Source organism: Scatophagus argus, chromosome 7 (genome assembly GCF_020382885.2).
Source record: "Scatophagus argus isolate fScaArg1 chromosome 7, fScaArg1.pri, whole genome shotgun sequence".
Taxonomy (NCBI): Eukaryota; Metazoa; Chordata; class Actinopteri; family Scatophagidae; genus Scatophagus; species Scatophagus argus.
In genome coordinates, this window is record NC_058499.1 from 6776466 (window position 1) to 6797565 (window position 21100).

General features: G+C 40.1%; 1 protein-coding gene and 1 long non-coding RNA gene across 4 annotated transcripts in view; one reads left to right on the plus strand and one right to left on the minus strand.

Moving 5' to 3' along the window:
• The first annotated feature begins 1657 nt into the window (after window positions 1-1657).
• The window catches only part of LOC124061877, a 62741-nt gene continuing 43298 nt past the window's right edge, over window positions 1658-21100 (plus strand). Inside the window, exon 1 of the long non-coding RNA XR_006843821.1 lies at window positions 1658-2212. This is a non-coding gene — a long non-coding RNA (uncharacterized LOC124061877). The remainder of the gene's footprint in view (window positions 2213-21100) is intronic.
• The window catches only part of shisal1b (shisa like 1b), a 32190-nt gene continuing 19569 nt past the window's right edge, over window positions 8480-21100 (minus strand). For 2 of the 3 annotated variants that reach the window (XM_046394182.1, XM_046394181.1), the window contains exons 3-4: window positions 19071-19284; window positions 15729-16035 (exon numbers count right to left, since the gene is read on the minus strand). In XM_046394182.1, coding sequence (XP_046250138.1) covers window positions 15729-16035; window positions 19071-19284 — 521 coding nt within the window. Of the gene's footprint in view, window positions 8917-15728; window positions 16036-19070; window positions 19285-21100 lie in introns of those variants that run through there. The other variant, XM_046394183.1, reaches the window with a different exon arrangement.

The following is a 21100-nucleotide window of genomic DNA, read 5'->3' on the forward strand; positions in this document are numbered from 1 at the left end:
AATGTTAGCAAGTAGCTGGTGAATATAAAACAGAGAATTTAGCAGCTAAAAAGTTAATATTTCTAATATCAGAACACAATCAAGAGTCAGTAGCTGATGGTAGGTCACCTCCCGTGTTGCTCTGGGTGAACCAGTGGGACATCTAGAGATCTACAAGACACCCACTTACAGGACTGTTCAGATCGCTGGTGAAACACATGTAATATCAGAATATGTCACAGTTAAACAACAGCAAGCATTTATTATGTGCCACTACACTCGAGTCATTATGGAGGTTATGATGATTATGTTTCAAACGCACTCTTTGCGGAGCAGGAGGCAGGGGAGGTGTGTGTGTGTGTGTGTGAAAACCGCAGGAGGGAAATCAGCATTCATTTCAATGAATACAATGAATATCTGAGCTGGTTTTGCTGGTGTGTTTACTAATAAATTATAGTCTTGTTGCAAATAAAATGGTTGATTCAAAATCTTAAACTAAATTGTACCAGAAGTCACCATGAGGTCAATCTACTTATTTGAAAGAAAAGAAAAGACAAACAAACAAACCTGCTGAGGACTCTGAAGGATAAAAGGATATCCTGAAATATTTCTGAGTCATGCTATTTAACCTTTGAGCTTGTTATTTTGTCAAAAAGAAATTCTATTGAATATCCACATTTCCTCTTTCCACTGTGACCTAGAAGGATATAATGAAGTTCTGTTCACCCTATTTGTATTACAACAAACTACTGACCCACTGACTCACCTTCAGCTGGGGCTTTAGTAGCTGATATCGAACATGACTGTAAGTAATTTAAATAATTTGCAAAATGAGTTGTTGTTCAGCTATGTGAATGAACTGTTTGTCTGTGCAATGTACACAGTCAGAAATATCAGAGTAATGTAACTGAAGAACTCATGTTTTCAAAGGAAATATTAGTGACATGAAACAGTTTGCTCTAGTTCAATCAACACAACGGGTTTTTACAGTTTTGACAGGCTTTTCCTCAACTCAACAGATGCTGTATTGGAGGCAGAAGGTAATGGCAACACTCTGGGAGAAATTAAAGCTCAAAAACCTGCAAGGTGCAGCACTGAGCTTCTGATCAAAGTGTACAGTCGGAGAGCTACGCTGAAAGCAGACATTGATCCAAACACTGTACTGATGCAACACAGGAGCTGCTGCAGCAGTCATTACCATCATTTATGTTGTTTGGTTCAGGACTCACAAATTAAGTAGATTATAAAAACTATTTTACTTGTTTAATTTAAAATTATTTACATCCACAAGAGACAAACAGGCCAGAGCTTGGGAGGTTCAAAGTAAATAAACTTGACATTAACTGGCTTCGCCCTCTTGCACTTGAATGGCTACGACCTGAAGTGATGTGATGATATTAAAAGAGTAGTTGGGAAAATAGACATTTGAAATTAAAACGTTCAGAAAAAACAAAAAAAATTAAAAAATGACTTTCAATTAAATATTTTATTTTGAAAAAAAGCAAAAGAAGAAAATAGGAAGTTTTCATAAAAGTATTGAATTGTGTCAATAATATGATTATAAGTATTTAATATTTCAGTATGTATTTCCACGACGTGTTATATATTAACTAAATACTAATACGTTTAGATCTCCCCATTCGGGACAGGCTCATCCACAGAGTAGGAGGTACTCGTCCCGGAAGTCCGGCGAAACGGCGGAGTGCTGCTCTTTAACAGTGATGTAGTGGCCAACCAGACCTACATTCATGAAACTAATCAGTTAGTCTTCATCCTTGAATTCCTTTCCGTTGTAAATTTGAAAAATATTGTTTAAAAACACTCCAAATAAAGCATGGATGGAGCCTTTGTGAGCTAATGTTTGCTTCTCAGGCTCTCCCGGCTGCAAAGTACAGTATAGCTAACGCACCCTTTCACAATATGGCGGCCTTAAACCGAGATTTCACCTTTTCATCGGTCATTTAACTAACTTTTTCCCGTAGCTGTAAACAGCTTTACGGCTAACGTACCATTAAATAACCAAGCTAGCCTCATCACGTCAATTTAAGACGGTTTTGTAGACAACAGAAATGTTGTATGGCTCCCAACTGCGGTGGGACACGAACGTTAGCAACTTGTTCATCTGTTGTTTGACACTTGTTCTAAACGCGAACCGGAAGTCGTCTTTTCTTTGGTCATGTCGTGCCGGTTTTTCCACCTTGAGATGCCAACATCACTACTTCGCTTCTTTAAGGTAAGTTTTTCTTAGCGAGCTGCTTGTGGTGACATTAATGTTGTCAGATGATGTGTTGGCTTCGCTGAGTTGGTGTTTATTTACTTATTCATAAGCTATGAAATGCGGCACTCAGATCTGCTTGATGGATTTGTCAACTCTAATGATGCTGTAAATTTATTTAGAGTTTTCATTGGTGTTAAATGTAAATTAACTTCTTAAAGTGTCTGACTGACATTATTTTTCTTTTGGTTGATGACGCTTTCATGTTGCTCATTTGCATTGTGGTAAAATATGAGCACATGTTTCAGTGTTATGAATCTTAGGAGCTTCATGCTTTCTGCTGTTGTTTTCAGGGCTCATTGCAAACCATATCTGTTGTAGAAAATAATACTGTATATTGGCTATAGGCTTGTAAACATAACTGCCAATAGTGCATTTACATATTGATATTTATGTTTTTGCTATATTGGCTTCATTTGTCACATTTTCCCCACACATCTCGTATCATTTTTCATATCAACATTTCAGTTACATCTTTACTGCTGAGCTCCTGTTTCCTCATCTTTCCTTTTGCATTCAGCTGTACAGTATTATGGTTTGTGCTGATGGTCATTTGCTGCTTATCAATGCTACACAAAATTTCATTAGAAATGATCTGCTCAGAGCAATGAGTGTAAGAAGTTTAATAATTGTCTGCCCCAGTCACTGCAACACAGAATCAGAAGGTCAGTGGTTTGATCCCCAGCTACTGCTGCAAATTGAAGTGCGGACAAGATACTGAACCCCAAATTATTCCAGAAGGCTGTTCCATCACTGTTTGAGTATATGTATATGAAAATATATAAATATATAATTTAGATTTGACTCATATTCAGCGCAGTGGTTTCCAACCTGTGTGCTGGGTGGTTGTGAAAAACATATTTCTGCTACATAAACTGTGATGGTTTCTGTCACCTCTTCAGTTTATTCAGTCTGAAAGGGACAAATTACTCTTTGGTTAAACAGTGTCTCATAGATTTATGCAACCTGTGACAAAAGGTTGTGAATAGATAAGCCAAAAATCCTGGTAAGCACTTATTTAAATAAATCACAAAAATACATCAAAACTACACAAGGATTCAACGAAAGAATGGTTAGTTTGTCACTTAAACAATATGTGTAAATGTGATGACTGGTTTGAAAAATAAGGATTAGAAAATGAAATAATTAAGATATAATTAGAAACATGAAAAATCTGCTAGTAGACAGGGCTGAGAGTAAACAGAGGTCATTTCTCTGTGGTTGACAATGACACTGCTTTTATATAACAAGTTAGCCAAAAAACATACATCAGTCTTGCATTATCCTGTTTTGTTCCTGCATTTCTTAGCATCAGTTAGGTGTGGTCCAACATGATAGCATTACATAACACTCAGAATGGCTAGTTTAAATGGCTGCCATGAAACAGTGACAGGATACCTACTTCAGATGGATCTTAATGCGGTATTAGTGCCTCAGAAGATCCGGCCTGAGGAGACAGAGCATTGGAGACGTGAGGCCTAATGGACTTTTAATAGATAAATGTTGGCAAGATGTATCTCACAGTCCTCAATAACAGCAGGATGTGGAAATCCAGACAATGGCTTTTAAATGGTGATGGATGGCAGCAATTGGTGTCATATGCACAGATGGGAAGAACGTTGGTTACAGGCATACTGGAAGGGGACCTCAGATGGAGTAAATGAAGGAGAGAGTGGGAGCAGTTTGATGAGCAGAACCTGGACAGGTTGATCGATGGAGGTGGATGAGAGTTTGGTAAAAGTAGAAGTCAGAGCTTATTAGGACAGCTCAAAGGGACCTCGACAACGTGGTAACAAACTTCCTGGTTGCCAGGGGCCTTTGACGCAAGTGAGCAGCAGCAGGTGTTTGATTTGAAGCGAGGTGTTGAGGTCTGACACGGTCTGCTGCTATCTGCCTTGTCTTAGATTTTCACCATCACCTCTTTGCTATAATGATGTTTCCATGTCGAGAAGCTGTGGATGTGACTCAGTCTGCTTGGGAGGGTCATTGCTTTGAGGCTTGATGAATCATCTCATGGTGTATTGATTGACATTAAAAAAAGCAAACAGTTCATTCGGAGGCTAATGGAGCTCCCAAGCCAACGTACAGCTGTAAAAGATCACGTTGGTGGAAGAATTGTTTTCCTTTCATTTCAGATCAGTTAATAAAATAAATTAATTTATTTGATCGCTTGCTAAACCCCTGTCTCAAAAAGCGACTGGTTAATCATAGATCAGGTTTAACGTAAGATGCAAATGCAGGAGGTCAGGCTAACTAGCTTATAACCCAGTCCGTTACTTCCAAGGCCGAGAGCTAGCATATCAGTTGCTAACAACACTACTTTGTGGGGTTTCTGCTTTACTTGTTCCCAGCTAGAATATCCTCAGTAAAGTAGGTATACTCAAGCAATTCTATGGCTCATTGGTTAGTACTCATAATTAAAGCCTTTTCTTAAACATTTAAAACTCAAACACTGAGGCTTAATAGTTTGTCCTTATCATACTGTTTAGTTTTATACTGCACTACAAAAAACAATATGCTATTTTTTTCCCCTCTGTCTTCTACATGGTTGCACTGGTGAATTTACTGACTTTTTGCCAGGGACATCCCGCTTTAGCATCAGGCTTTAACCGACGGACCAGTCCCTGCCCTGGACATGAATGGACACATCCATCTCACTGAATGATAGGAAACAGCTAATTAAATAGATGAAATGTGTGTAAACGGCACTTTAACAACAGGAGAATGGAGGAGCTGAAAAACAAAATTTGTTGGTGAAAGATAAATGGTACAATAAAATACATTTTAATTCATTTTATCGAATCATGACATGAATAACAAAATAAAGTGGTCATCTGTATCTCTAGCCCAAGTTTACACCTTCATTATATGATAGTATTATTTATTGATATATTCAGATATAATTTAGACAACTTCTGTCTGTTTCAGGCATTCGTAGGTGCTTGGTTTTCTTTTCTGCCAAAGAGCACTTGACACAGAGTGATTTAAACACACTGGAAAAGATAAAACTTTATTTCTCCCTGTCGTGACGATACAAAGTCAACAAGTGCAATAACAATCCAACTGAAAACGGTACTGTACATTCTATCTAGTAGTAAATACATAGACAGAACGTGGTGCACATTATTATCACCACCACACTCAAAAAGTGAGGTATCAACCACTACAAAGCTTCTGTGTACAGGTGGGTATTCAACTGTAAGGCAACTGTTAACCATGACAACCTGGAGAGACTGAAACAGATGTGCACTTCCTTCTTCCCATTTTTTCTTTTTTTTTTCATTTTTTTTTTTTTTTTTGGGAAGTGGATTGAGATACAATTTTACAGTACCACATCACACCAGGCCAGAGTCAAGACTGTTTTTTGATAAAACAGAAAACATCACGAACCAGGTTGTAACACTTTAAGGAATGGGGGGGGGGGGGGGGGGGGGAATTCCTCCTACATGTGTCTTGAAGGAATCCATTTGTGACCCTGCTACTGCTTGTCAGAGGCAAAAATTAAGTCCCCCCCCCCCCCCCCCCCCCCCCCCCCCCCCCCCCCTTGGGTGTGACTATTACTTTACTGGTGATAAGAAAGAACAGACCGACTTTCCCTCATTCAGAACACACAACACTGAGCCATGAAAACAGACATGTTCTCTAACATATCAGATCTTCCCTACTTATCCAGTACTTGGGACTAATTAAATCCTCTTTGTGCTGCCGCACCTGTTAAAAACCTCAACTCCCTGTTTGCTGCTGTGCACACTCTGGGAATAAGGAGGCAGCTACAGGAAAGCAAGAGAGTGTAATTTAGAACCACTGCTGGTCTCTTGCCCAATTATTTCTCTCGGACACACACCGTTCCTCTAACCCTGAAAGCGACGGCACAAGCCTGCAAAGTTAAACTTCAGCCACTGAATTGGGAATTAACTTGCTCTAACAACTCAGGAAATGTGAATATTATTGCTGATGACTGAGAATGATGATGACACTTAACAGCACTTGACCAGAGTTCTTTTCAGCGGGTCCACTTAAACGTCATAAACAGAGAGGCTAAACATGGTGGCAGGATCCAAATCTCAGGACTGTGTTGTGTCTGCACAATTTTGTGTTGAGTCAGACACGGTCGCTAGAAATGCTGTACGCAAACAGATTCAGCAGCTGCCAGATTACCAGTTGCAGATGCGAGATTTGGACAGGTACCTAACGTCTGCCCACCTGGTCTTCACATGCTGTCACTCATGTACAGTCTGGCACCAACAGCTGCTTTGTTTGTTCTTGGGAATAAATTATAGAGTTTTAGGGGTTACAGAGAATCTATCTCAGTGGGTAATTCAGAGTGAACCTGAAACGATTTGTCAATTTGGGTATTAGTCCATGATAGAATTCATAAAAAGAAGGTCCTAAGCTGTTGTTTATGCACAGGAAAAGAAAGGCTAAGATGTGCTGAACAAAGACAGATGATTTAATAATCCATAGCTCTGATCGGATTTTCACATTTGTCATGTTAAAACTCACAGACTTTTTGCTTCCTCCCTGAACCTTTGTGGAATTGCAGTTTTCTTCGGTTGTCAGTCGTCTTCCTCTGAAAATGTAATGAATGTCCACGCCTGCGACGACATTTTGTGTTTGTCAGTTTGTCTCTCCAGTCTAAACTGCGTGGCTCTACCTAGACTTCGTGAGCGTGACAACAGAATGCTATGCTTGCTCTTCCTCTGTGTTTATTGACGGATCACAAACAAACTGTAAAGGTGTGTACTGCCACCTACGGTATCAGTGTATGTAGATGCTGTGTTTGTTCAGTTAATGAAAGCAATCTGACCTCATATCATGGGCTCTGTTAATAGGCTGTAATTCCTATTATTATGATGACAACTTATTGGTCCAATAAGTATTGTGCTTCCCCACAAAACAATTAGTTGATTAACTGAGAAAATAAATGCTAGATTAATCAATAATGAAATCTCATAATTGGTTAATCATTTTACTGCTTCCAAATTTAGGATTTTATGCTTTCTCTGTCACGTACATAGACTGTTGGCAAAAACAAAATAAGCAATTTGAATACCTGACCTCATGCTGTTGGAAAATTATTAATGGGAAGTTTTTATAAGCCAAACTTTTCCTTGAATAACTAAGAAAATAAGTGGCAGATAAACTGGTAATGACAGCAGTCATTAGTTGCACCTCTAAAGCTAAAGCTTTTCTTTAAAAAGTTGTGATGGTTTACACTTTTCTCCTTACATATCTGGCACAGAAATGATCGGAGACCCTTTTCAGTATGAGTTCATTATCCAGAAACACATTTCTCACCTTCACCCCCTTGTTAAACATAAACCAAACCAAACCCTCAGCAACGCACATTGATGATTACCCAGTTCCCATTTGACTGGTACCACTGACTTTTACATACCAAGTCATCCTGATTAAGCTACTGTACATTATTGCTAACAGTGAAGGGGGGTTAATTTTTTTTCTTTTTCTTTTTTTAATATATTTTCTATTATGGCTAATCTCTTACAATTGTCTATTACCAATGTGGGATGTAGAGTCCTCCAAATGGATATTCATTTGCATCATATTGCTAATGGAGCTGTTTTTCAGGCATCTCCGGTAATGAGGGAGGGCGTACGAGTCATTGGATGAGGTTACCCAGGCAACTGTCTCACACTAACTTTATAAGTAATGGTCTCAAATGGGCTTGTAGGCTCATAGCCAAGGGGTTAAGGTTATGTGTAACTTAGCATAAACCTCCTTTGCTGTTATGAAAGCATCCCTGATCCTCATGAGAGTTTTGGGTGAATAACCTATCGAGAGTCAAGATCCCTTTTGTCACGACCACACAGCCAAAGAGAAATCTTTATGACCTAATATAAATCCTTTAGGTCTACAGCAGTTTAACTGTACGGTGGTGTGTCCCTGTCAGACACGTTACAATATAGAGAAATCACTTGTTTTGCAGAAAGGAGACCTTATACATTTCATACAAGATACAGTTTTTCCACATGGCTGTAGACATTTTGTGTCTGTTTCAGTAAGTAACAAAAACATTCTACTCTAAGCGAGATGCTCAGCATCAACCTAAGCTGTTGTTAACCACTCATATATTTCTCTGACTAGTTCACATAAATAAATCACCAAATAGATAACCCACAACTGTGTCTAACTGCTACTGAACACAAACAGACACAGCAGCATAATAAACATCTTATATCAAGAAAGATGAGCTTTTTTTAAAAAAAAAAAAACAAACAAAAAAAAAACAGGCAAGGATTCTCACTTGCGAGTACAGTTTATCCAGTTCAGCTCAGATTTGTTTGGGATACTCTAGGCCTTGGCAGCCATTTTCCAGGGATCACTGAACACCTGTGAGCAGTTGAATGTGCCTGTCGCTCCTCTGCTGTGATGGCAGCAGTGTGGTTCACAATGTTTCCTGGCAGCCTTTGTTCAGCTGGGTTTCTAAATGCCATATCAGCCTGTTTCTGTCGGTCCTCGGGTGTTTTGTGCTCGTTAAGGTGGGGCAGTAGTCACGTCTAACTACTACAGTATGGCTAGCCCCCCAGTGGCGTTTGTGTCTGTGATCCAGAGAAGGGCATCTGTGGGATATCTCTTCTGTATCACATAAGGAAACAAGGTGTTGCTACTCTTCAGGTTGTCCACTCACTCGCAGCATCGTTCTGCCCAGAGAGAAATACAGAAATTAAACATGAATGTACATTCTTATCACAAGGTCCACTTTCTTGCTGTTTATGAAGCTTTCAACGACATCTTGTCTCTCAGAGGATGAATTTGTCCAGTTGTTATTGTGGTTTAGATTTGGTGACACGATCTGAGTATGGAATTTCTATCAGTAGCAGATGGGTGTACTGTCTCTGGACTGGTTCTGTTTTTGGTATGGTTTCCTGATTTTATTTCATTATTTCAGAAAACTAGAGACCGAATGAACAGTGCAAACAGACACCACGGGCTGCCTGTGAGCGCAGAGGTCCCGTCGAGTTGAAAATGTTGGACCTGTGAAACTGCCGTGGGGAAAAAACAGCAGCATTATTTAATGTCCTTAAAAATGAATGTTGAATGTCCTATATTCTCCTCACCTTTCACAATAAAACACTGTGTAGCCAGCTGTGATTGACAGAAGATAGTTGTAACTCTCCTTTAATAGCATAAATCATAGACAACTGATTTTAGGGCTTTCAAGCTGTGTGGGCTTGGATCCATCACCAGAGACCAGTCTCCTACAACCAGTAAAACAAGACCCTACCTGACTTGATTAGATTGTGAATAATGTAGTTTTAGTTTTTAATGTAGTTTTAAGCAAAAAGTCTTAGTTTTTTGACCCCAAGCTTAAACTTATGCTGTGAACACCAGACCAAAACCAGTCACAGCAGTGAGTGGGAAGCGGTCAAAGTCCATTGACAATCAATGGACAATGAAGCTGCTCACACTCGACCTCAGGGACCACCTGTGGACATTGTCCCACTTCTATATGACCGTTTCACAATACTTAGCTCATGCAATCCCAACTAAAGCATCTACAAATTAACTGACATTCTCTGTCGACCAATGAAAGCCACAAGATGTGATTAAAAGCTTCTGAAATCCAGGATCCATATACCGAATTTTAAAGATCTCATACAAATGGATCAAACAGAATGAAAACAATAAAAAAAAAATCTATTAAAGGAAATAAAGGATGTGTCATTGATCTGTCCAAACAGCCATTTTAAAGCCTCAGAGTGCAACTCTGCATCATCAGATTCCTTTGAGTTAATTGGGAAAAAAAATCTGCTGGATCCTGTTGAACAACACAAACATAGCTTTTAAGTGGCTGAAATAAGTCTCAGATCTCCATGTGTGAGCTTATTGGTCCAAATTGGTCCTTATATAACATCATATTGGCTTGAAAATCATCTCAAGGCCTGAAAACACAAAGACTAATAAAACAAGGCAGCTTTGCTTTTCAAAAAGAAATCAGATTGAGAGGAATATTTTACAAGTCTGTAATTCTTGTTAAAACTTTCAGCCCACCCCCACCTCTATGAATCACATTCACCGCACCCATTACTAATGCACAAAATAATGTAACTACATTTTCAAAGGGAAAAGAAAAAGTTTCCACCTCTTCACCTTATTGATTTACATCTTACCTCCTTATTGTGTGCGCACAGGAATATTTGTTATCAGCAGGGTGATGTGAAAGTGATGGTTGTGCTCATTGACGTGGGGTGCTTTAAGGACTTGAAGTTTATTCTGATGCACTCTAGAGAAAATGACTAAAATGCAAAGTAAATGCGTGTCACAACAGATCTCATAAAAAGATCACAAGCACAGCCCAAAACTAAGACTGCAGCAACCCCACTTGCTCGTGGCAATGCTAAAAACTCCTCCTGCAGTTTGTAAAGAGCTAAACCTATTCTCCTGCTCTTTCCCTGTAGCCTGCAGCAGAACACTGTGGCTGCCTAGCTTCCTTTAGCATCTATGATGTTAATTAACTCACACCACATGGAGAGAGTTGCTTTAATTGGACAAGGTCTTGGCACGCCGCTCTGTGGACAGACAGGCCAGGAATAATTTAATAATGTACAAGTCTATTATTACCACAGAAATCTGACCAAAGTTGGGTGTGAATATGTAGGAGACGTAGGCTTTGATCACAGTCAAAAAAAAGAGAAGGATGTGAAATGCTGTTCGAGCTTCGAGTGTGGAGCGGAGTATAGCTGAGTGCTGTTTCCCCAACTGACAGACCAGCAGATGTTTAAGTGTTGATGTTAGGACATGGTTACCTATGACCAAAGCGATGCAACAGACACACTGAACGAGTGATGGAGGCTCCATTTACTAGACTGTGTGATAACGCTGAGTCACTGAAGTCTGACTGTAAGACGCAGTGTTACAATTCCTGGTGAGTCAGGTATAAGCTGAGTGCGGTGACAGATGCCACCTCGCACGGTCCGCTCGATCCATGGCCCAATAACCTTGAATGAGTGGGTGGTTAGTGGCACGAGGTGCTACTGCAACTTTGGTGCCAAGCAATTTATGAATCACCAGGAGACTCTTTGACATGTTCTGGTTGATGTGCAGTGGTGCCATTTGATGTTGCCCAACATCCCATCCTTACCGCTAATCAACGCGAAGGAGCAGTTTTTCTTTTCTTGAACGCACAGCCTGTTTTTGCACACTAAGTTTTGATCTGACTAAAGACAAACTGAATTTATTTAAAATATGCAGTAAAGCCAGACTCCAATGACGGCACCAGATCAGATATTTCTTGCAGTTCTGAGAGTGTAGAGTGTCAAAGTGAGTACACTACAAAAGGAATGTAAAATAACTGATAGGAGATTTTCACCACCAGCTCTGTTAAATTTTCCCTCTGGTGTCAAGATATCCAGATGCTCCTGCTGCTGCCCACCAGTGCCTCTAATTGCTAAAGGTGGACTATTGGGCAAAGAGGGCTGGCACAAATTGGGATCCAGGCCAAACTTTTAATGTCCTAATAGCCACGAGCGGACGACCGATCAAAGCTTTAAGGCTGCTGTGTGCTTAATGGCGGTGGAGCAGGAGCTTCCAGGAACAGTTAAGTTTATTGCCGTTTAAGGGTTGCACGGGAGCGCTGTCTGGATTTGTGATGCATGAATGTTTTGTTTCCCTTTTCCTGTGGCAATGTAATAGTTCAGTACAGCGGTTCACAGTAGTTGTTGTCTAACAAATCCCCACAGCCCCGTCTCAAGTGCCCCCTCACTGACACTAACCGTCAAGTTGCAAGTATGTTCTTGATGAATGAATTTTAAAGTGGATGCTATTTAAAGGAACAGTTAGATACTTTGGGAAATATGCTTATTCTTTCTTTGAGTGTTAGACGGTTAAATCAGTACAGCTCTTATGTCTGAGTGCTATATATAGCTGAAGACAGCAGCTTCAATTGTATGAAAGTGGTATAATTAAGCTTGGTCTCTCTTTAATCAGATGTTTACAAATTTGCATTTGTTCATAAAGTGTTAGAAGGTGAAGGTTTTAATCATTTATCCATTCATCTATTTTGACTCATCTGCTCACTTGCAAACTATTTTAAATGTCCAGGTGCATCAAGTGGTTCTTTTAAATGTGTACCCTGTGCAGTCGCCCTATTGTAACTGGTAGTTAATTGGTTGTTGGGACAATTAGTGTACTAAAAACTAGCCTCACTAATTGTTATTGTAGTTTTATATGCTTATTTTACTAAATGTTAAAACAAAATATGTGTATACATATATGAAAAAGTATCCCATGGGGCACAAACATCCCTTATTGGGAATAACTGGTTTAGAGGACTAAAGTCCTTCTTATCTGACAACATACACCTGGTTTATGGTCCTGTGTTAATCGATTAAATTAGCAGCACCGATTAAATTAGCACCACTGAATTGGCAGAGAAAAGGTGTTCCCAGCATCCATGCCAAAAAAAAGACTGACGTTCAGTGTAAACGACGGGGTTGTTGCTGCCATTAAAAGCTACATTACCCTGCGAGGAAACTCCTCCTCCATCTGCTGTCGGTTCCCTGAAACTACGCTTACTTCAATCAGTTCACGATAAACCATAGTATCTGGCTTGATTGGCTTGTTGTTTTTATCTCACCTGAAATGTACATCATTTGGTGACCAGTTTAGCTTCTTTCATTTGCTAAACTGATCTGAATACACGAATAAGAGACTTTAATAAACGGTATCCATGGAGAGAAGGTAATAATACTTTCCCGGCACGCCCACACTGAACCCCCAGCAGATTTGCAGCAGTATGTACCAGCCTGCTTATGCTAAACAGTATTCCCACATGCTGAAGGCCAAGCAGCACTTTCTCTGAAGAAATAAATATGTGCATGTGGAGAAATTTGACACGGTGACGCGCTGTCACGATTGCCCCGCTGCACTGGTAACTATTTGTGCTGGATTCCTGAGTTGCTGTGCGACTGGGTTGTTTTTAGATGCTGCTGTGCCAGTTGTGGGACTTGACCCCATCTCTGTTTGTTTACAGTTGGCCAACAGATGTTCAACTAAGTGGACCCAGTTTTCTGAGTCATTTGCCCTGCATCCTCTCTAGGGATAAAGATCCGTATCCCTGCAAATAAACCATAGGCCATGTTATGACGCACTGTGTGAGCAACATCATCTGTGGTATATGTGCAATATCACCCACACTGGCTGCTTAACACATTCAACAAAAAAAGTATTCATTATCTGGATTGTGAGAAGTGCTCCACTGTGTGAAACTGCAAACAGGCTATTCTAATCTTGCCCCAGAAACGCCTTGTGACTGAATTTAGCTCCCAGCATCTGCAGCATCTGTCGTTTTTTTGGTTTTTTCCCTCAACTGATGTGAGTGATTATCTTGGAATATTCTTAGCTTTGTAAATGCTATCCTGTTTATTAAAAACTTGTTCCAGTTTTTATTAAAAAAAAAAAAAAAAAAAGATGTTGCACAAGATTATCCCACACTACCATGCATCCTGAAGCAGTTCCCATCAGTCATCGTCAGCATGAATTACCATGAACTTGGTGTGCTCTCATTTTCAAGGCCCACTTTATCAATGAGCATTTTGCTGCCGTTTCATACACCTTTTTATAGACATTCTCTGGCTCAAAACTGGAGAGCTGCCCGAACAGGTCAACCTCATAAGTCTAGGATTGATGAGTGCTATCAGCCTGAACTGACTTCGTGTCTAATAAGGAGCCTCCATGGATATGTCCAGTCTTAGGTAACCATGTTTCCACTAGCAAAGCGGCCCCAGGATCCCTCTGCAGCATCCCAGCTCCTCCTATCTATGGCTCGCACAGTCCACACTGCTTCTAAAAGCCATTTGTCAAACTTCTGCCCACATTAAATTATCATGACCCAAGAGAGATGTCTACCTCTAGGAAGAGACTCTGAGCCCCAGTCAGACAGATAGGGTGTACAGTGTCTGAGATGGAGTACTGAATGAAAAATTGACTGCGCAAAAATCTAAGTTTGTTCACACTGCGCTCTGTGATTGTGCAGCTATATTATGAAAGTCTGTAGAATGTCTCCCAACACAAGAAAGGTTTCTTGTGGCTGCTGTGTATTATAGATCACTTTTGGTATGTAAATCATCTTGTATGTCAAAACACACACAGCTCAACACAACTTGAGAGTCCTGTGACCGCTCTTTAAGGTAATAAAAGAAAGTACGGCAGTGGTGTTGTGCCACAGGAACTCGGTGAAAGGCTTCTCATGTGACTCAGAATTGAATCATTCAGGTTAAATATGAGTTAGGGGCCCCTGGCAGGCAGTGAGGCTTTCATTATTCTGTTCTCTTTTCTGTTCATTAATAATGACAGCTCCCTAATGAGCTGGTCACACTTAAAACCAAGAAAATTTCTCTTTTAAAGAGAGGTTGATGTTGAGACCGAGTGCAGCTATTTTGAGATGAAAGACAAATACAGATCAGATGCTTGCAGAAATTTATCCTTTTAGTGGGTGTAGGGAGCAGGATTCTTAAAACACTGATAACGTCTGTATTCCTTAGTCAAAGGGAAACCATATACTGAAATGAATTAATTCTTCACTAGTGAGTTGCTATGATTTTGAAAAGAGCAGAGTTACAATATCACTGATAGGCAGTAATTATGTGTGTGTGTGTGTGTGTGTCTCTTTGGGTGCACAATGCACTCTTAATAAGGAATTCAGGTAAACTGGGAGCCTGATGTTTGAGCTTCCTCCCTGTTGGCTTGGGAAAACTATGCTAGACATGCTCTAATTTGTCCTGCTAGAAATGCAGTTTCCCTGCCATGTTGCTCTCTATGTAACAAAACATCGAGTACAAAGAAAAACAAACAGACAAGAAGATGAGACACAGAGAGAAACTGTGTTAAAAGTGAAATGAAGAATCCTTAAAAGGGATCCTTGAATTTCCTTCTAAGCATCTGTTACACTCATTGATTTTCCAAACAACAGCAACAAGAGTCTTTGCACTGCAATATGCTTATCAGGAAAGAACAAATCACATTTTGCTCATGGTTATGTAACAAATGCTGAGGTAACTTACTGTTACATACATTTCTGTGCTGCTTCTTTGCTAAATTAAGTCCATGCTTTAATTTTGTAATTCTTTGTTCATATTGTATTTCGGCTTCCTGTCTACTCTGTACATATTGAATCTATTGCATCTAGCCATCTACCCTTCCTTTGTTTTGGATTTGTTTTTTATGTTAATAAGCTTGTCCTGTGAGAAAATTGTGGACTTGATCATAATCATTTAAAGCACAGCCACATTGTCCGTTTTTCTGATGAAATGATAAACACAAGGATCCCAACAGTCTTTCCCGTCTACCTACCTTTTATTTGCATACTGCCAACTCTCCCGTGAAGACAACAGCTGTGGTTACCCAGAAAGTGATGCAGTTTTTAGGCTCACTTTTTGCTTATTTTTGCACCTTCAAAGCACACATAATATGTGCTAAACTGCAGCTTGTTACTTTTCACGCGGCACACAGTGACTCACCACGCGGTGGATGTGTTGTAGGGCAGGAGCGTGGGGCTGTGGCTCTCCCCTCTGAGGCTGTGTCTCGGCTGGTAGTGGCTGGGGACCATGGGCTGGGCTTGAGCCTGGGCTTCGCCCTCCTCTGGCACGGACCTGTTCCACTGACTCCGAGCCTTCTTCAGCCAGCGTCCTCCCAGGCCCCATTTCTCCAGGTACACCCGGCACAGCTCGTAGTTTATGGCTGAGTAGTAGAGAAAGTCCAACGCCAGCAGCACCATGACGAAGAAGCCATAGATCCACACGCCAACCAGAGCTGTATAATTACTGCAGAAGAGACAGACTGGGAGTATGAGCACACTGTAATCTGGGAAAGATGATGATAAACACTCCTCATATGCTCAGCTACCATCCAGTTACCCTTAAGCTGGGCCCCTAAATCCCAATAGCTACGATAGGCCTGACAGGTGTGAATGTGTGGTGTTCATGTGGCAAGACCAAGATGTTCATCAAATACTCCCTTGATAAAACTAGTTAAATAACTAAATGTATTTTTAAAAACCTCCATCTGTTCCATTTGCTGCTTTTAAAAATTGCTTCTTAAATTGAACAAAGAATTTCATGATCAGAGACTTTTTAATCCATCTCACATTGGCTCCTCCGCAGTGCCTCTGAAAGTCTGTGCCCCTGGTTTTCACCTCTCAAATTTTCTTCATGTGTTACATGATCCAGCTGGATTTATGTGGGGAACATTTGAGCTTTCTTTTCGTCCGCCCACATACATAAAGCACAGCAAGGTAAATGGGTCGCAATAGTTTCCTAAGAATTTTGAGAAGCAGCATTTGCCAAAACAGGGATAATAAATATCTGGGTGTGATGTTTCTGTTTCAGTGGCCCTGAGGACATTTAGCTGGGGAATATAACACAAATTGAAAGTGATTCAGTCCCATTAGGATGCTTTGATGAGACAGAATGAAAAACTATGAGACTGAGGGACACAGATGACACAGGATATTACTTTGAAATAGATTTGTTTGGAGGGAACCCTATCTTTATGTCATTTGTTTGACTGCATGGATTGAAACCTTTATTTAGAAAAAAACGTGAAGTCCAAGGTCTTTTTCTTTAAACAAGGGAACCCACTTCTGTCAGAAAGTGATGTGGCCGTGGGAGTATTTATCTGAATAAATGACTTAAAGTGAATATCTAAGCTGCCCAAAATGAGCACTAGGGTGGATGAATACCATTACTGCACTCAAATCTCAATACATCCCTAACTGTGTTCACCTTTCCTCATCTCTGTATCAGAGACATTTACAGATAATGCAGTTAGTATTTTTACGAAGATAATTTGAGGGGGCTACAGCTTTTCACAAAGCTGTAGGAAAGGGGTTAAGCAAACTAGAAAACGTGGCCTTGGAGAGCTCAATCGTGACCACACAGCTAAAAAAAACGTTATTCCATATTTAACACAGCTTGCTCAGAGAAGGAAAGCAAGTGCAACTGATTATCTGTCAATGGCGTGTAGCTTTTATGGTTGCTTTTTTAAAAAAGAATTTGTTCTATTTTGATTTTGCAGCATTTCAGCTACTCTGAGACCCTCAGAGGACATGCACCTCTGGTTTTTACCTTGAACTTGCAGTAAATCTCAAACTATAATACCATTTTCACCATGCAGTGTGAGTAGAGAGCAGAATTATGGCCAGTTTAATTCACTTGGCCAGTGGTAAATATCGCGCCGGCAGTCCCATCGCCCAGTGAGCCAGGATGAAAGAGTGGCCCAACAGGCCATCTGACACTAAAATGAAATATCATGACCCGCTGTAGGGCAGCGTGAACCCTCTGAGGCAGAGGCATGCTGGGAGGGCATTAGTACAGAGAGCTGTGGTTCTATGTCACCCGAACCTCCCACTGAGGGCTCCCACATAATAAAAGCCTCATTTTTCTGTGCCCTTCACTCAGCTTAAAGCTGCTTGTTCTGCATTGAAAGTGTCTTCAGGTGTGTGTGTGTGTCTTTTGTGAAAATATATCATATCGTGGTGTGGAGCGTGATTCACTATAAATAACACAACAAAGCTATATAACTTTTCCATGGGTATATGTATTGTGACAGGATACCAAAGTGATGCTTGATAGAATATCTAGCACCTAACACCTGCTTTGTGAGCGTTCCCACTTACAACACAACAACTGCTTTCAGCATCTGCTCTTCTCTGTGGTGGTTCTGAGTGCCTCTGTAGGCGTGGATCAATGTCAGCAAACCCTCAGCGTAAAAGGCAAACGGTGTCAATGACTGCCATACTGTCGAGGGAGCTAAACACTTGAGAGGAAACTGTTTTCATCTGATCTGAGAAATTCTCCGAGTCTGTTCCACCACAGATGCTCCCATATAACTCTGCTCAAGAGTCATTTTTTTACTTAATCACCTCCATCAAACCAGTTTTGGTCCCATTTGTTTGTGTTTTGCAGGATATCTCAAAATCTACGTGACAGATTTCAGTATAATTTGGAGGAAAGTTCCCTCAATGTGGCCATTAATGAAGCACTTTACATTTTGGTTCAGTACCCCTGAATGAGACGTAGAAATAAATATCCTGTAGTACTGAAGGACTGTTTCATGTTTCTGATTTATAATTTATAAAATAAAAATTGTGTAAAATGCCAAAAATTCTCTCAAATTTAACTTGAGATGTTCTGCTTTTCTTCGTCATATGTGATTATAAACTGAATGGGTTGGATACATTTCAGAGTTAATGTAATCGGAGCAGGTTTAGATCATTTCCATCATTTTAAAATGTTTTCTGTTATTAAAGTAACATATTAAGGACTGGCAGCCTAAGTGGAGGTATGCCCTCTCTGAGGGCCGTCTAGATCATAGACAGAGGAATGCTGAAGCTAGAGCTGTAACTTTAGCAAAGAGTTAAGTTCAAACAAATACAAACTAACAGTGGCCAGCAAGTGTCCTACTCCTGTGCAAGATGCCTGGGAAGATGGGGGGGATTTCCCCTTCTCTGCTTTTGATGTCCTTTCCTCTGGTCATTTATTTTTTAATCCTTGATGGGGATACTTCTGTTCAGGCTAAATAAAGTAAATGGTGCAAGATAATAAGCCATACTAGCTATTTTAAAGGTTCACTGCCACTAGACTCTTTTTGGCCGGCATTTCAGAGCAAAACAAATACACCCAAAGTGCAAAGTACTGCCCAAGTTCTACCAAAATAAAGAACAAAGAAGGTCAAATGACAACACAAACAGAAGCAGTGTGACGTCATTCTCTGCCTCAGGATGCCTTTACTCCACTATGTCTTTACATTGCAAATAGTTGTTTGCTATGCCATTTTGAATTTTTTTTTTTTTACTCACTTGTGTGCATATCCATCTGAGGTGGTGGTGAGGTTGAGCTGCATAACCACCTGGAACTCAGTCTCATTGCAACAGTATTTGAAGGCGGTGTTGTTGTGGTGGCAGCAGAACATGTAGGTCTTGTTGTCTGAGAGGCGTGGGCAGTGAAACCCGAAGTGGTAACGCCCCTTGTGATCGGAGTAGGGTTCACACACTCGGTAATGAGCTGAGAGGGCTGCAGTATTGGAGAAGACAAAGATTTAGATGTAAAAGTCAAAGTACAAAAGAAAGTATTTGAGGCACAGTTTGTGGTTGTCTCCCTACTCTGAAAAATGACAACCCCTGATAAGAATCAATGATGGGAGAGCTCTTAAAGAAGCACTTTTCAACCTGCTGCAGCCAAACTACAAAACAAAGTACTGAATGATTTTTTGTTTTCTTTGGAAGCCGCAGAAAAGTCATGACTGGAGAGAGTGCATGTAATAATAATGGTGCAGGACAAGGAACAGAAAACAGCGCGCTGCCAAAATAATCACAAAGGAGCCATCATATTAAGCATACAGGCCCTGTGGTAAAAGCTCTGTCACCTTTACTCTCATAAATCCACAAAAAACATGCATAAATATGAGAACATCTAATTTATTGGGTCATTATGCAAACATAACAGGGTCACTTTTTTGATGGAAAATGCTAAAGATGCTCCTCAGACCAGTTACAGAACTTGTTATGTCAGGACTGTATTATAAATCCCCAGATGGTGTTTTTGGTCAGTGTCAGGATAAAGGGTTATACAGAGGAGATAAAAGCATTACTTTCAGCGCATTACAACACAAACTTAACCTCAATGAAAGAAGCAGGGCTGCGATGTGTCTTGACCTGCTCATCAAAGCTTAAGCGACCCTGAGAAGACTCCTACTTCTTTGTGGCAGCTGGAGTCATACTGGGTGACAGAGCGAGAGACTTTATTATGGAGCAATGCAAAACTATGAGTCGCAAGTAGTCGTCTGGCTCATTTGCATTCGTCTGTAGCTGTGCATTCAAGTCCCTGCAGCTTTAGGAGAAGATAAATCTGTGCATTGTTGCTGTGGCAAAGGGGAAAAAAATAAAAAAAATATTATTGTTTTTGTTCTAGATTTTGGCAGCCAATAAACATTTGCTTGAAAATGAAATCACAGGTGTATGTCAGCAGCGTCTGAAAGTCTGATAATAACGCACTTCCAATCTGTCAGAGAAATGAACCAGATATAATGAGTGTCAGATTACGGGGTTGTTTACAGTTAACGCTCAACACAACAGAGCAGGATGTATCCACGTGTTCAACACCTTCATAACTAATCACTGTCAGCGTTCTAGTCATCCTTTCACTTTCTATTACTAAGACTTAGAATTATCATTGCGGTCTTCCTGGCATTAAACCCTGTGAGCTCCACAGAAGTGATATTAACACTCCACAAAAGAAACGTTACACCTTCAGTCTGCACAAAATATGACTTCATACTCACATGTTCACTTACTCAGTGTCATGAACTTGAACCACATGCAGACACATTTGTAAAATACCGCACTGCTACTGCTAATTTTTCTGTATTTTATACATTGTGACTGAATGTTGATTATTTTATTATATCTAAACTTTATTTAACCAGGAAAGCTTCACTGAAATTAAAAAGATTTTTCATGAGTGTCCTGGCAGCGTCAACAGTGAGTTAGAGAGAAAGAACACACAACAGATAACATAAAGCATGCCGAAAAAGAATCAGAAGAATCAGAATTAAACATGATTATAAAATCACAAAAAAAGAGTATTCACCCTAGAAATAACCTAAATAGCACCCAAAACAACACATTTGTCTAAAACCATTAAAACAAATAATCTAAAACAAGAACTTCATGAGACTTAAGAACTCAAGATCCTAAAATACCCCCAAGTTTTGGCAGCCAGACTTGTGACCACAGACATTTCACAGCTGAAAAATAAACTTGTCTGCTCTCTCTTTTGTGTGATGCTTTAACTGTTTCTAAACGACCATAAATACACGTTTGGCATTTCT